Below are 15748 nucleotides of genomic sequence, written 5' to 3' on the forward strand. Positions count from 1 at the left end.
GAGCTGAGCCTATAAGCTCCATGGCTGCCTCGTCAGCCCCACCTCAGGACTGTGTGTGACTTCTGAGCAGCAGAGGGGATGAGGAGGAGGAGGAGGATGATGATGATGATGATGATGATGATGATGATGATGGTGGTGGTGGTAGTAGTGATGAGTGAAATGAAGGCTGGTAAGCCCGGTAATAACAGTCCACCGCTGATGTGGTCCAGGCTACCCGGGCCGTTTGAAGCCAGGCGTGTGGGAGTGTGTCGGCCGAGGTGCAGGACCTGTGTGTGTGTGTGAGAGTGGTTTGTGATGAAGGGATGGATAGTGGCTTCTCTTGGATGGAATTGCAGCTCACAGTGGAGGAGTTTTTCAACCACATGCTGTATGTCTTGGGAAGATTGTGTGTGTTTGTATGTGTTTTAAGTGCACGGTTGTCTTCTGCATACAGTATTTTGCTGAGTGATTGCATTAAAGGACCGGTGTGTAACAATTAGGGTGATCTATTGGAAGTAATGGAATATAATATTAATAAATCTTTAGTGTATAATCACCTGAAAATAAGAATGTTTTCGTTAGCCATGTTTCTACAGTAGCCCAGAACGGACAAACCAAACTGTTAACTTTTCCTGCTTGGACCAGAGTCGATTACTCGCTTCTGCCGCCGCCGCTCTCTCTCTCTTGCTTCTCCACTCACTTCCCAAGTACACACACACAAACTCTACGCACTGGCTCTGCTCCAACTGGCTCTAGTAGGAATGTGCATTCCAAGCAAAAATACTATTTGATAATAACTGGGAATTCATATTTTTTTTAAATCGCCACGTTTGCCCTTTTTTTTTTTTTTTATCAATTTTTGCCAATTTTTGCCCCCTTATTTTTTTTTAAGAAGCAGAAGATTTAAACTAAACTTTTCATCCCCATTTTATATCCCTCAGACGAAAACACAGCTTACACCAGTTAAAGGTGCAGTGTGTAAGATCTGGCAGAATCTAGCAGTGAGGTTGCAGATTGCAACCAACTGAAACTTCTCCCAAGCTTCAACAAGAACTAAGGTGCAAAAATGTGAACGTCCCTCTCTATAGCCAGTGTTTGGTTTGTCCTTTTTTGGCCACTGTAGAAACATGGTGGACTCCGTGAAGAGGACCAGCTCCCTATGTAGATATAACCGGCTCATTCTAAGACAATGAAAACACAGCGATTTCTTATTTTTAAGGTGATTATACACAGTTTTAAGCTTTAAAAATGAATTTGAAATGATAGCAAAGGTGACTTGGAGAGCACCAAAATTGGATTTTCTGAGTTCACATTTTCATCTTCAGGAATGAACAGGAGTTTAAAAATGCAGCTATTGGGTTTCTCCCCCGGGAGAAGTTGTTTGTATTGAACTTTATTGATCCTAACTTCAGTCCTGAAGCAGTTGGAATAAAGCTGAATACATTTCTTAAACATTGAGCTGCATTCTCCTTCAAAATGTAAAGAATCACACTCTTAGGTTTTGTCCTCGCCCTGCACTCTGAATGTATGCTGTTTGACCGTGGCTTCTATTTTGTCCCAGAAATAGCTAAGTGGAGATTTGTGCCATTACATTGCCACTTCAAACCCACACAAAAATTCACAACTCCACTCACAAAAAACTTGCACCACTTCCCACATCTCATAGGATCTCATTCTTGCTGAAACACCATCACATACACTTGTTAACAAACATCCTTGTAAATCCACAGCGAGATTTAGGAGATAATACGTCACTGCAGACTCAGGAAATAACACTTAGAAAAGTGTTTGTGAGATCCAGGATGAGCTTCGTTTGGATGTTTACCCCTTGTTCTGCTCAAATTTATAGCTCTAAGCTTTCGCATCATACACAGCGTTTATCGGGTGGATACTTTTTCTTGCAGTCTAAGTAGCACATAGGCTCAGATTGTGACTAACTGAGCTAGAGGCAGATAAGACAGTGTGTCTGTGATGTTTCTATACTGGGAATACACCACTATCCAGTGAATAGAGCTGTGACCTCGCAGCAGGGCTTTGAACCTCTTCTGTTTTATTTATGTCATGTTCATGTCGTGTTGCTGACCCCTGCAGTTACCACGCCACCCACTCAGTCAGCCATTATGGCTCAAAACCCAAAGGTTACAGCCGTCTTCGTTGTTAAAACGTATGTACTCTTTCCCCCCGACTTCTAGTAGCTCATGGTCTTTATTTTCTAACAGGAATGAAAGACAGAAGAAGTCAGGAACACTTTTGGAGGTTATTAAAATGTTATTAGGTAGAGCTGCACAATTAAGCAAATATTAATCGTGATCACGATTTTGGCTTCCCACAATTAAATGAACATGATCGCTTACAATACTGACATTTAAAATTGAGTGCTCCACTTATAGAAACCTCTGCTGCATATCAAATCAAGCGCTTCCTAAACTAACAGCCAGCCACCAACAAGTTCTTCATAAATTTAGCTTTTTAATTTTGCTCTCAAAGTGCACCACATTGATGTCATAACTTTAAAATGTAGTCTTCAAAACTTAGGATGAGTATTCCGGTATTTTTTCATATCACAATCAAATATTACATTGTGCAGCCCTAACTTGTACATTAGCAGGAATGTAGTTATTTTTATTCTGTGTAAGTACATTGAGAGATACATAAAACCAGAGTCAAATTCCTTGTATGTATGTGCTTGGAAATATTCTGCTTCAATCCATATTTGTTGGCGTTTAGCCTTTCAAAAACAACATTTTCATTGCCGGCCCGTGCATTAAGGCGCCATTGTGTAGATGTAATCATTTCCAAAATTCACAATATGTTTTATATCTAAGGAAACATTCTGCTTCAATTCATATTTGTTGGCATTAAGCCTTTCAAAAACAAACATTACAATATTGTAACCCTATTTCTAAAAGCACAGGCGGAGTCAGAACAACATTTTTCACTGCTATCCCGTGTGCGCCATTGTGCGTAGGATTGTCTTCCTCATGCGGTCCAAACATTTCCAATAACTCCAAAGCGTTGTAAAATACAAAATCTTCAAATGTATTTGCGTTTAACGGCTTGAAAAAATGCTCATCAAGCAAATTATTACATTAAAAAAAAAACAGGATCTGCTGTTGTCGCAATTTTACTTTCAAGATAGAATGTATTAAAAACAAACAAAACAAATTATGTTTGTTGATGAATTTCATGATTTCAAGATTTTCATGAAACCCTGTTTTTTGATAATATTGATGGTGAATTATCTGCCTATATAGTAGTTTTTATTGATAGTGAGTCCGCCATTCCTGCACCGGATTGAGATTGCCTACCTATAGGCACGGGGGATTCACAGGAAAAACAATGCATGTATGGATTGAATTACTGCAAATGGAAAAAAAAGGGTCAAAAGTTGAGACAAGACAAGACAAGAAGAATGATGGAAAAATGAGACGGTTTGCAACGGGAGGACAGAAACATGATAAGAGAGCAGACGCAGAGAGAATAAAAAAAGCCTAAGAAGAGGCAGCAAATGTGAAGGAGACGAGATGAAGTGAGAAATGAGAACAAGCGCAGCTCAATATGTCAGCGAGAAGAAGCGGGGAGGTAACTGTCTGCCTTCGTCTCTCACTTCATGGATGGATCAGAAATTGGCTGCACAGCCAAAACCACCGTGCGTACTGTACATGCCCACACACTTCTTCTCTCTCTCTGCTCGTACCCGTCCTGCATTTTAGCACTGCAGCTTTCTTAAAAAAACGCAAGGATGCTCCCTCATTGTTACTAAACTCTGTTCCAGGAAGAATGGTGTGAGACAGGATTAAGTTGTAATTCAATTTAGGGAGATTAAATTCAGTTTCAGCTAGAAAAGGCGACTTGAAGGGATACGCCAGCAGCAAAACTGGGTTATGCAGCTAAGAAGGTTTATTTTTTTCCTATCCAATGCATATGCATGTGTACACACACACACACACACGAGCCTCACGAGCCAGCACATTTACACACAAATGCACCAAGACATAAAAATGCACACACTCCATCTGTATTTGAAGTGGACTGGGACCAAAGAGGAATAACTGCCTTTACAGGCTGCCAACTCAAGTATTTCCTTTTCCTTATTGCTCATTATCTCTCAGTTATAAAGACATGGATGTCATCAAAGTGAATGAGGAAACTGACCTTATAGCGAAGGCATTGAGGCATTGGAGTGTAGTATCTGCACTGCTGGACTGCTGAGGCCATGCAAATCCACAAGAATTGTACTACGCAATAATATTGCCAAGAGCTCACTTGTTCTTTTCTTGCCATTGTTCTCCTTTTCTTTCCTCTTGGCCGCTCTTTCTTTCCCTCTGTTGCATTCATCCCCCTGCCTCTATGACCATTTGTCTGTATTCTACTCGTCTTTCTCCCTGTCACTTTGTCATTCTTGCTCATTCTTTGCTGCAATCGCTGATGAATTCTAGTTCATAAGACAAATTTCGAAACCAGAAAAAATGACAGCATCGGTTGAAACTTCCATTTGCATAGTGCTTTCTTCCAAGAGTCAGTATTGTTGTCTTTTAACTGTGACCATGATCTTTTTCTAACCTTCAAACACATTGTTAGAGTTGTGATGGAGGGTTCAAAATCAAAATCAATTCAGCACAATTACAGATATTGTCTTATTTTTTATTGCATGCATTCTTCTTCCTTGTCAAAATTGTCGGGGCTAGAAGGTAACACGCGAATTGCGAAACTCTTGCGAGATGGTTAAGGTTAGGCATTGACCTCTAATAGTTAAGGTTAGGCATTGACCTTGAGTAGTTAAGGTTAGGCATTAACCTCTAATAGTTCAGGTTAGGCATTGACCTTGAATAGGTACAGTTAGGCATTGACCTCTAATAGTTAAGGTTAGGCATTGACTTTGAATAGGTAAAGTTAGGCATTGACCTCTAATGGTTAAGGTTAGGCATTGACTTTGAATAGGTAAAGTTAGGCATTGACCTCTAATGGTTAAGGTTAGGCATTGACTTTGAATAGGTAAAGTTAGGCATTGACCTCTAATGGTTAAGGTTAGGCATTGACCTTGAATAGGTACAATTAGGCATTGACCTCTAACAGTTACAGTAAGGTTAGGCATTGACCTTGAATAGTTAAGGTTAGGCATTGACCTTGAATAGTTAAGGTTAGGCATTTATCTCTAATAGTTAAGGTTAGGCATTGACTCCCCCCGCTTTATGGTCTATTTGACTCTAAATGGGACCATAGTTTACTAAATGAACATCATGCTGTATTGAAGAAGACTTGAAACTAGCAATTGAGACCATAAACTCATGTTTAAAACGTTTACTGAGGTAATAAATCAAGTGAGAAGTCGGCTCATTTTCACATAGACTTCCATACAATCAGGCTTCTTTTTGCAACCAGAGGAGTCGCCCCCTGCTGGCTGTTAGAAAGAATGCAAGTTTAAGGCACCTCCGCATTGGCGTCACTTTAGAAAGTGAACCGTAATTTCAAAATAAAACAACCCCTTAATGAACTGTCATTCTTGTAGTATGTCATTTTTGATATGTATGGTTAAGTTTACAAAAAGGAATAGGTCCAGAGAAAGATTGCCAACTGGGTTTAAAGAAATCAAGCTTGGCGTTTGGTAAACGGCTGTCTTTATCTCTGCAAAGACACAACTCTGGAGATATTCTGCCTATTGTCCTGATTGGCAGATATCTCCTCACACACACACACCGGGGCTGTCAAGTGGACATGGCCCTGTGTCATGTGTGGGGGGAAAAAGGCAACGGCTCAATACTTACATTGTCCACCGCTGAGCCTATGAGAGAGAGAGAGAGAGAAGAATGGAAGGGAGGGCTGAGACAGAGGAGTAGATGGCTGGTGGGCAGAGAAAAAAGAAATTAGGAGAAGAGAGAGAGAAAGAGGTAGAGCAGATGGATCTAGACACTTTCAAAATGAGCCCAGAGAAAAGAGCATTTACAGTAGAGCGTGTCGATATGAATGCTAATGCTCCTGGACGTCATTCCCACTCTCACAAATACAATCTTTCTATCTGTCTCTCCCTCTCTTTCTTTCAATTCTATTTTCCTTACCTTGCTTACTCACCCTGAATGAGTGCCATTTCTCTCTTTGTCTGTGTGTGTGTGTGCTGCCGGCTGATATTGGCTTTTGAGAGTTGTTTTCCCCTCACTTTTCACCTCTTCCCCCTGATCTTTTATCACCACACACCGGCATAAAGTCGCGCACACACCTGCGAGTAGGTTTCAATAACAGATTATTACAGACGCCCGCTAACCTTTCATCCCCCGCACACGGTAAAAAAAGACCCTCGCGCACACACACACACACACACACACACACAAACGTTTATCGATCCGACCAATTTTTAGATCCCCGCAGACTTCCTCCGAGTTTGTAGCCGCCCTTAAATCATTTCATCTAATAACTCATCTGTGTGTGGTCAGCAAATCTCATTTATCACCGTAGCTCGGGTCCCCTCACTGCCATTCTGTTCCACACAGCAATATGGAGGATCACAGAGGAGAGGAAGTGCGCTCATCTTTGCAGAGCCAACGATCCATAAAGCAATATGGGAGTTTATGAGCTCTCAATGTTGTTCAATATAGGGGCAAGTTCAACTATGCAATAGTCCATTGGTTTTTTCCCCTCGTTTTGTTCTCTCTCTTTCTGATATTCTTGTACTTGGGAGGATATGAAGTTTGGCCTGTTAAAAATATACAGCAGGTGTATTAAAGGGCATGACACGAGGTGAAATGCTGATGATGCTACCACAGAATCACCACCAAGAAAAAATTTAATTGCAATTCCTGAGCGCTAGCATCTTATCCGTTTCTTTGACCAACCAACAGTCCAAAAGATATTCAAACCGGCAAATATCCACGCCCGAGAAGCTGGAACCATTCTTTTTTTTTTTTTTCTTAAAGAGGACCTATTATGATTTGGTACTTTTCCTCTCTCCTTCAGTGTGTTGTATAGTTTTTTGTGCGTGTAAAACGTAGCCTAAAGTCCACACCAAAGGTAGAAAGACTGCTCCTGAACTGCCTGAAACGCCTCGCTTGAAGTCCCGCTTTTTCTTCTGTAACGTGGTGATGTCACAAAGTAACATATTTTGCATAATGCCTGCCCTAGCGGCTAGTTTGGCACGCGCTTAAACAAAGCTAGTTAGAGCGGAGCTGGAGCGGAGTCTGAAGAGTTTGGCTAGGTTGACCAATCACAACAGAGTGGGACCAGCTGACAAATCAGAGCAGACTTGGCTTTTCGGGAGGGGGGGGGGCGGAGCTCAAACAGAGCGTTTCAGACAGAGGGTGAAAAAGAGGTGCTGCAGCACAGTCGGTATGAGAAAAATAGAGTTTTTTAAACATTAAAGCATGTAAACATGTTCTAGTAGAAACCCGAGTTTACAAATATGCACCTGAAAGTAAGCACAATAGGTCCTCTTTAAATGACAAAGCAGTACTTTTCAATACAATACACTACAGTAAAGAATGGAGGACAAACGTATGAAAGACATTTAAACACACTGAAGCAAGAACAAACAACTGACTTTGTGTCTAAATTCATTTCATTCACTAGAATCTGTAATTTGCATGTTTTTGTGGTCAATTTAAAGCAGACGGAGCCTCACAGACTCTGTACAGATGAGCAGCGAGCCCTGAGAGTGGACTAGTTTGACATTGGAGGTGTAAAATAAAGAAAGATATATGGAACTGCTGAAGGATATGCTGATAAAGGAAGAAGTACCGGTAGAGTTGTCAACAATGACCAGGACACTTTCCGATAAAGGACGGAGTGATGTGATGTAAACACTACAGCTTAAGATAAACAGAATCCAACTATAGTATGCAGTAAATTGGCAGAGTACATCTATTTATAACACTAAAGAAAATCTGCTTCACTCCTGTAACATTTCTGTTGCAAAGAAGAAGTTTCAATAGGGTTAGGCTAAGCATGTGAAGCGCAATGGAATTATAATATTCCCTTGCTCCCTCTAACAGACCAAAACAGTCGATGTTGGCAAAACTGAAATCCAGATTTTTAAAAAGTGAGACCTATTCAAAGTTGAACCGCTGACAAACTTTAACGAGCAGTTTAATTACATTGAGCCAGAACTCCATTCCGGTGCCTACCGCACACAAACCTCCAGTCGTGCCCGCGGTAACGCGGCGACGGTGCCAGCTGAACGGAGCAGATGGTAGCAGGACTGAGGCTGGGGAGGCTCACTGACTGACTGACTGGTGGAAAAGGCTGGCAGGGACGGAAAGAGTGCTTGATGGGTGGAAACGGGAGGAACTAATTACAGTGGTAGCCACCGCATTAGTCGATTGCCATGCATTTAACATAAGCACCCCACACAAACACATTAATTCACGCAATCTATACGTTTTAATGTCTTTCCTCTTTCCTCTTGATCATGAAGATCAGGAGTTAAAGATACCATATTTGTCCTTTTCTAGCATTTTTATTTTGTGTTTTTTGAGCTATTACTGTTTCTGTTGTCGGCAATTCAGAACATTTTACAACGACGCATAACGGCAACTTTCTGGCTTCACGCCTGCTTTTGCAAAGCCATTTGGAGCAGTGGTTCCAGATTTAAACATGTCTGTATAGTCAGTATATAAAACTATTTAAAAAGATATATTTTTTTGTTACTTCGTAGGCCACATTCTGTTTCAACCAGGGTTGGAAATTAGCACCAGCCAAATGTTGATAAATTATGCAAAAAACAATGGTAATCTATCGAGTGTCTGGTAGAATTTGGGATCCACCAGCCACAGTGGCAGGTGGACATAAAAGTTAATTTGCAACACTGGTTTCAACTTGGTATTTGTGCACAGTATCAGATAATATCAGTGTACATTGTATATAGTGTATGTACATTATATATTGTTTCTGATTCGTGTGATCCAAACATTTCCAATAACTCCAAAGCGTTAAGTCCAAAAGTCAACATTTATTGAAAAAAAGATAGATGTAATAATTCACAACCTGTTTTTATCTAACTAAATATTCTGCTTCAATCCATATTTGTTGGCGTTTAGCCTTTCAAAAACAGCATTTTCACTGCGGTCAAAAACTATTCGCTTTCCTGCTCACTAGGGGTGTAAGAAAATATCGATCCACACGAGTATCACGATATGTTTTGTGATACTGTATCAATACATTGGTACCAACCATGTCATAGCCTGTCGCGAAAGGAGGCTAAATAATGCTCCAAAGACACCCCTGTATCGTGTTTCGTATCGTATTGTCAGATTCTTGCCAATACGGAGAGGTCCAGCAGCAATATAACAGCACCGTTATATCACCATTCATATCATATTATCATATTGTGTTTCTGCATTCGCTTGGTGAATCCATCAAGACGTCATCACTTTATTTAGTAGCTTTTTCTTAGACACAAGCAGGGGGTGCTTCAAGGAATAGGATAGGTTGGGTACCACTGATGTAGAGCAACGTTATTAGTACGTTTTCTGAAGCTTCTAATGGCTGAAATGACAAGTTGAACTCTGTATACACACGCGGTAGTTGTAGTTGTCAGTTCCGTCAGCGGCGGATTGGTAAAAGCATGTCTGCCAGAGGCTGTTGGAAGCGATCAAAGACGTGAGACGCAGGTGTTTCTGCGCTTTCATAGTTGTTGTGTGTGTGTGTGTGTGGCTAAAATCTACTACTTTCTAATTACCCCGTCTTCCCACACACCGATAGAGCTGTTTCTCCTCACTATAATATCTTCAAAGTCTTGTAACGTCGCGAGCCCGAGTAAAGTCTCCAAGTGAAACCCTCTGCAAAGGTCAACCAATGCAATTTGAATATCTTTGATTAAACGGCGTGCCGGTGCCAGACCCAGACTGCAGGTCACTGCCTCAGAGAAATGATATCCACCCCTCTCACCCCACTTGTCCCTCCACGAGTCTCCACTCTCGCCGCTCCCTCATTGTCAAGGGTCACGTCTGCACATCTTTTTTTGCAATTTACGTAATCTCCCGACCCATTCTTTCTCCCTCTGTCCTTCAACCCTTCCCTTTATTTCCCTCTGTTTGTATCTCATATTCACACCATTTTTAATCCCGAAATCCCCCCCATCCTGCCTGGAAGTCTCTCCTTCTGCCCTCCTTTCCTCTCATTCTCCATTCATTATCTCGCTGATTCTATACACGCAGTCGTTGAACCGTGCATCTGCAGTCTGGTGTTTTTAGCTAAAACCTCACCAGTGCAGCCAAAGAATCCGAGTTTTCTTGAATAAAAGAGATGTATCTACTGGAAAAAAAGAATGTCATTTATCTAGGTTAGATGGTTGGCTGACCTTTAAGTATCAAGCAGTGTGGTAGCATACTGTATGTGATCAATGGCATTTCAAAATAATGTGACTACACCTATCTCCCGATATTATCACGATACTTGGTTACCGATTTCGATACGTATTGTGATTTTTAAGTATTGCGATTCTACAAGTGTCGCAATTTGATATCACACATTTTGTGATTTTTGTTAATTTCAACACTAGACTATGGGCAGAAGTTGAATCATACACTTCTAGGGACTTTTACTTTGGAAAATCTCTAAATTAATACGGTAAAAATGTTTGATTTTGTGTCTGTATGTAGTCAGAGATGTCCTGAAGTCAAATCTGTCAGGAATTATTTGTCAAAAGTCAAAGAATAAAGACATTTCTCTCCCAAATTAGTGGTATTTTCTTTTTAATTTATAAGGGAATTGTAATGTTTTATTCTTCTGGTGAATATAATCCACTTAATCGAATCGACTTTTAGAATTCGTCATCATCATTCAATGTGCTAACTTGCCCCATACGAAAAAAATTGACTCTAAAGTGTCCATTTTTCTGTCTCTTGTCTCCAGTTTGTCCCGGTACCGAGAACAAGCTGAGCACTCTGTCTGACCTGGACCAGCAGTACCGCACCCTGAAGAAGCTCTACGAGAACTGCGAGGTCGTCATGGGCAATTTGGAGATTACCAGCATCGATCGGAACCGCAACCTCTCCTTCCTCAAGGTACGGACATTGAACTGTTTGTTTACTCCGGCAGATATTCACAACGTCACACTGTATCACAGAGAGAGAGACGAGGACTGAATGATTCAACACTGTGGGGAGGAAATACTAGGGTTTCAGGACCATGGAGAGAGACGGGCAGAAAGCACTGAATGTTTCAGTGAGAAACAGGCTTGTTTCAGCACCATGGACAGAGATAAAGGCTCACACTCAGTTTTGGTGAGCAATAACTTGAGATTTTAGATGCTCAAAAAAAAGACAAAATTAGGGGATGTTTCAGCATCTCGGATAGAGAAACGTTGCTTGCATATTTTTGTATTTTTGAAACCTGCTGTTTCTTAAATGGTGATGCTAGCTTGCAAGGTATAAATTGTAAATTAGACAGTTGTGGAATTAATCTCTCTTTAATTGTTCCCACTGTTTCTTGAAGCTCGGCCAAGCACATCTTGAAGCTATCTCTGTTTTAAAGGCACCAGGATGAAATTAACTTCTCAATCGCACTAATACAACAAATAACTGATTTTTTTCATTTAAAGGAACAGTGTGTCACATTTCGGGGGTCTACTAACAGAAATGGAATATAATATTCATAACTATGTTTCCATTAGGGATGCACCGATCCGGCTTTTTCTGTCCCGTTTCCGACAGCGATACCTGGGCTTTGGGTATTCTGCTGATACCGAGTACCAATCCGATACCAGTGTTTGATTAATAAGCTCACTGTGTCGACGTGACTGGGATCATTCTTTTATGTATAAGAAAACATCAGCCTTGACTTAAACATCGCTCTCCTAACTTTTGTAAAACAAAATGTAACAAATAAATACATAGATATGAATTTAGTGAAATGTTCTTTATTATTAATATAATATATCAGCAACATGGTACAAATCTTCATAACTAACAGGAATTATGATTCAAGTGTAAACCTTTTAAATGCAGCAACAAGTTGGTCAAAACTTAAACAGGAATTAAAATTCAAATAAATAATGTATATGGTATAAAAACATGGAATTGAATTTAGTAGATGAGCCTCATTGTCACCAATATATATAGTAAAAAATAGTTATTACAAGACGTTTTCATCCCAACTCGTCACATACTGACGCTTTGTCATACCCCTCGGCGTCACTTTTCAGTCGCGGTAAACACATGCTTAACGTTGTGAATTTAACAAAAAACACTTGCTTAGGTTCAGGCAACAAAACCACTATAGTTAGGTTTAGGAAAAAAACAACATGGTTGGACTTCAAATGATTATGTTTGCAATGCGAAAGAGCAACTTAACGCACGGGTGTTGTTGGACACGAGCGAGACATAACGGCGTTACCACAGTTTTGCGCTCGGCGGCGCACGTTACCGTAGTCTTGGAAAGGGAGGAGTGAAGGGAGGGGTACTCGGGTGGTTGCAATCTGCAACCACACCGCCACATGTCGCCAAAATCCTAGACACAGCACCTTTAAGTACGCATGTTGCTAAGTGTATTGCAGCAGCTCCTCATCTGGATTCATTTAATGGCATGACCTTCCTTTGCTTGTTCACATGAGTGGTAATATACATAGAAGAAAAAAAAGGCATTAACTGCTTTTCTTTATTTATATACAGTGAAATGGACAAGGTTACTACTTTATAACTCTCAACGAGGGATTGGTCCTTTTAAGAGGCAGCTGTCGGACATTTTTTTCCCATTTGCATTCAAGGCCGCTAATGTTGCTGGACCTCTTATCTGGAGGGGTGTTAACAATATGTAACCAGCGATGAGTTCAACATCTTATTCAGAGGACCTCGCGGATATTGATTGAAGCCCTTTGCCGGCAACAATACGGCACTATACGGCACAATGGAGCTAACGATAACGGGGTACAGGTAGGAATTACTGTGGAAGGAATGTCTGAGAAGACGCTGCAGGCAAATGAGCAGCACTCTGAATGTAAAGTGCCATTCCTGTGGAACACAGCGCTCTCTTGGGTCTGTCGCTGCTCTCTGAATTGTGTGTGTGTGTCTGTCATTGCCGGGACAGCGCTTTAAAATTCACTCTCGCTATATAGCGTGTGCGTGTATACTGTACGTGCCACCAGGCGCCATCCCTCCCCCTTGCTGTTTAATGAAGTGAGGTGCAGTCTAATTACTGGGCCAGCGCTATCAAATGAATACCATAAACAGTCCCATTAGGCCTAGCATCATTAGGGAAACAATTAGGCATCTGGGGGATTGTTAAGTGGATGTGAAGGGGAGGAGAGGAGTTGTGTGGTTGCCATGGAAACTCTGTCGCAAACACGCCATTGGTCACATGAAAACAGAGAGACCCCGCCCTAATTCATAAGCTGAAAGTGCTATACCGTGAGGATGGTGTTTAACTTTCATTTTTGAATTTTTTTTTACATTTTACATTATGAAAATTTTAATTAAATTATTGCAAATTATTAATTATTGTAAAAAAAAAAAAAAAAAGATTAAAAAAAAATATTTTGTTTACAACTTTTCCGCCATAATTATTTAATAGCTTTCTATTTATTCTGCAATTTTGGACATTATATGCAACTTAAAGCATCACACACGGTGGTTCACGCAAAGTTCAATGTCAGCGTGCACACATATTATCTCACACCCATTAACAGCTACTTATATCTTCTGAGCTGCAGGCTGGCCGGGGAATGGCTAAGGAGGTGTGATGCAGCCTGGGAGGTACATTACGTATGGACAAATGGATGGACGGGAGTGTGGAGGGAAGGAGTGAGGATGTAGAGGAAAGGAGGGAGGGAGCGAGCGAGAGAGAAGAGCTGGAGGGTTGTCACTTTTATGGCAGGCAAAAACAGCTGCTGTGCTAAAATTACAATGTTTAGCTACCGCGCCGCGGGGCTGTGTGTTTGTGTCTGCATATATTTGTGTGTGTAAGGAGAGAGCAGGGATATAGGGCGCAACACAGGGCAGAGATGGAGATGGAGATGGAGATGGAGGGGGGGGTTGAGGGAGGGCAGGGACAGACAGGAGGACTTTTGCCTGGTGAGATGCTGACAGCTAGATGGATGAGATGGCTCTGCAGCCTCCTCAGGTCCAGCTTTCTTCCAAACCACATCGCTCTGACTTCCCCCCCTCCCTTCAGTAGAGGACCAGAAATGTGATGAAGTTAGTTTTATAGCCCGGATCTGGGTCAATTTATATTCTCAAATGAATCTTAGCGTTTGTTTTATTCAGAATAGAGGCCCATATGGGAGCTTACTCCATTAGGTCACTATAAAGCAAAGTGCATTTTTAAAATGCAGTGCTTTATTTGACCTGAATTGACCTTTGATGCCTTCAGCACAGTGTTTAATGCTGCTTGACCCCTGGTTTCCTTTCGCACATTTAAAAAAATGACTTTATGACTGTGAACAACACAGAGTGTGTGGCTTTTTATGGCTTTAGTGTAGTTTAATGGCAGATATATTATGATTACTACACATACAGAGGTCACAGAGGAGGAGTCTTCAATCTGTCAGATCCAGAGAATTGAAATAATCCAAATCATGATTTAGTTTTTAAAACTCCTCAGAGGTACTTTTGGTTGAGAGATGAAATGCTTTGTGAACACAGGGCGCAGGTGTGTGGAGGGCATCGCCGTGCCGCCGCCTGGCACACCCTCCCCCCTCCCGTCTAGCTCGCTGGCCGCCGGCTCCCCTGGCCGCTATCTGTCTGTCACTCACAGTGACCCATTTTCCCCAGAAGCGAAAGCAGGGAGCCGCGCCAAGTGGCCTGCAGTGGCTCGCGGTGGCCCGCAACCAGCTAATGATGTCACCTAGGCTGAAGGACTCTTCATTAAAGCCGGATCAATCTGGCGGCGAGCGCTGCGAAACACACGGGCGCGGTGCCAAGGGCTGCAGCTGAGCGCGCAGGGACGGGGGGGGATGTCCGTCCATGAAGTGAGGAAACGACGCATGGAGTGTGTTTTAAAAGTCTCAAACTTCTCCCCGGAGGGAATTTATCACAAGTTTGGGACACAAACACACACAAGCTTTCAGCAATAAAGAGAGATGAATGACACGGTCACCGAGGTGTGTACTCAGTGTCGACATGCAGACGGAGACACTCTTTACAGAGCTTATCTCTGGCAAACACCAGCCGAGAGAGACGGGGGAGAAAAAGAGAGATACTGCTTTCTTTAACAAGCACTCATTTCCAAAACCTTTAAAAAAAACGAAGAGGGGTAACGTGGCTCCGCGAGAGTTCAGCACAGAGGAGAGAAAAGAGACTCCTCACACCAAAGGCTTCCCATTTTCCTTGGGCTGTATTTCAGCTGCGAAATGAAAGCGCTCAGTGATTCTTGCAGCCCAGCTATTCTCAAAGCGTACATCCTCAGAAATCTATTGTGGAGGCACGCGCTCTCTGCTCCGCCGCCTCAATACCCTTGTGTGTGTTTGTACTTGTCGCACGCCGTGTAGATGTTACATTAGCAGAAGTTGAGTCAAAGCGAGGATACAGGATACAGAGGGTAATGGTTTCTTATCTCAGAGCGGAGATGTTCATATATTATGACAAACTTTTCATCCGTGACTTCGTCAGCTCCGGCTTACAGGTTTTTTTTTTTTTGCTGTCCTTGCTCTAACCTGCTGAGATCAGTGTGCTAGTCGGAGATTACTGCTTCCCCGCGTGTCATTATTCAGCACTCATCGGATCGGCTCTCCTCTCCGTCTCAGAGTGTGACTCCGTGCTATTAATTTACTGCGAGGCAGTAATTCAGACTCCACTCTATCACGTTTGTTTCACCGTGTCTGTCCTTCAGCGGCGTTTCATCATACACT

General features: G+C 41.9%; 1 protein-coding gene across 14 annotated transcripts in view; it reads left to right on the forward strand.

Moving 5' to 3' along the window:
• Positions 1 to 15748, forward strand: part of LOC141762924 (receptor tyrosine-protein kinase erbB-4-like) — a 343760-nt gene that overhangs the window by 136736 nt on the left and 191276 nt on the right. For all 14 annotated transcript variants that reach the window (XR_012592935.1, XR_012592934.1, XR_012592937.1 and 11 more), the window contains one exon: positions 10819 to 10970. Coding sequence is in view for 7 of the 14 variants with exons in the window: in XM_074627098.1 (XP_074483199.1) it covers positions 10819 to 10970 (152 nt within the window). In the remaining 7 variants the exon portion in view is untranslated. The remainder of the gene's footprint in view (positions 1 to 10818; positions 10971 to 15748) is intronic.

This window comes from Sebastes fasciatus, chromosome 24 (genome assembly GCF_043250625.1).
Source record: "Sebastes fasciatus isolate fSebFas1 chromosome 24, fSebFas1.pri, whole genome shotgun sequence".
Lineage (NCBI taxonomy): Eukaryota > Metazoa > Chordata > Actinopteri > Perciformes > Sebastidae > Sebastes > Sebastes fasciatus.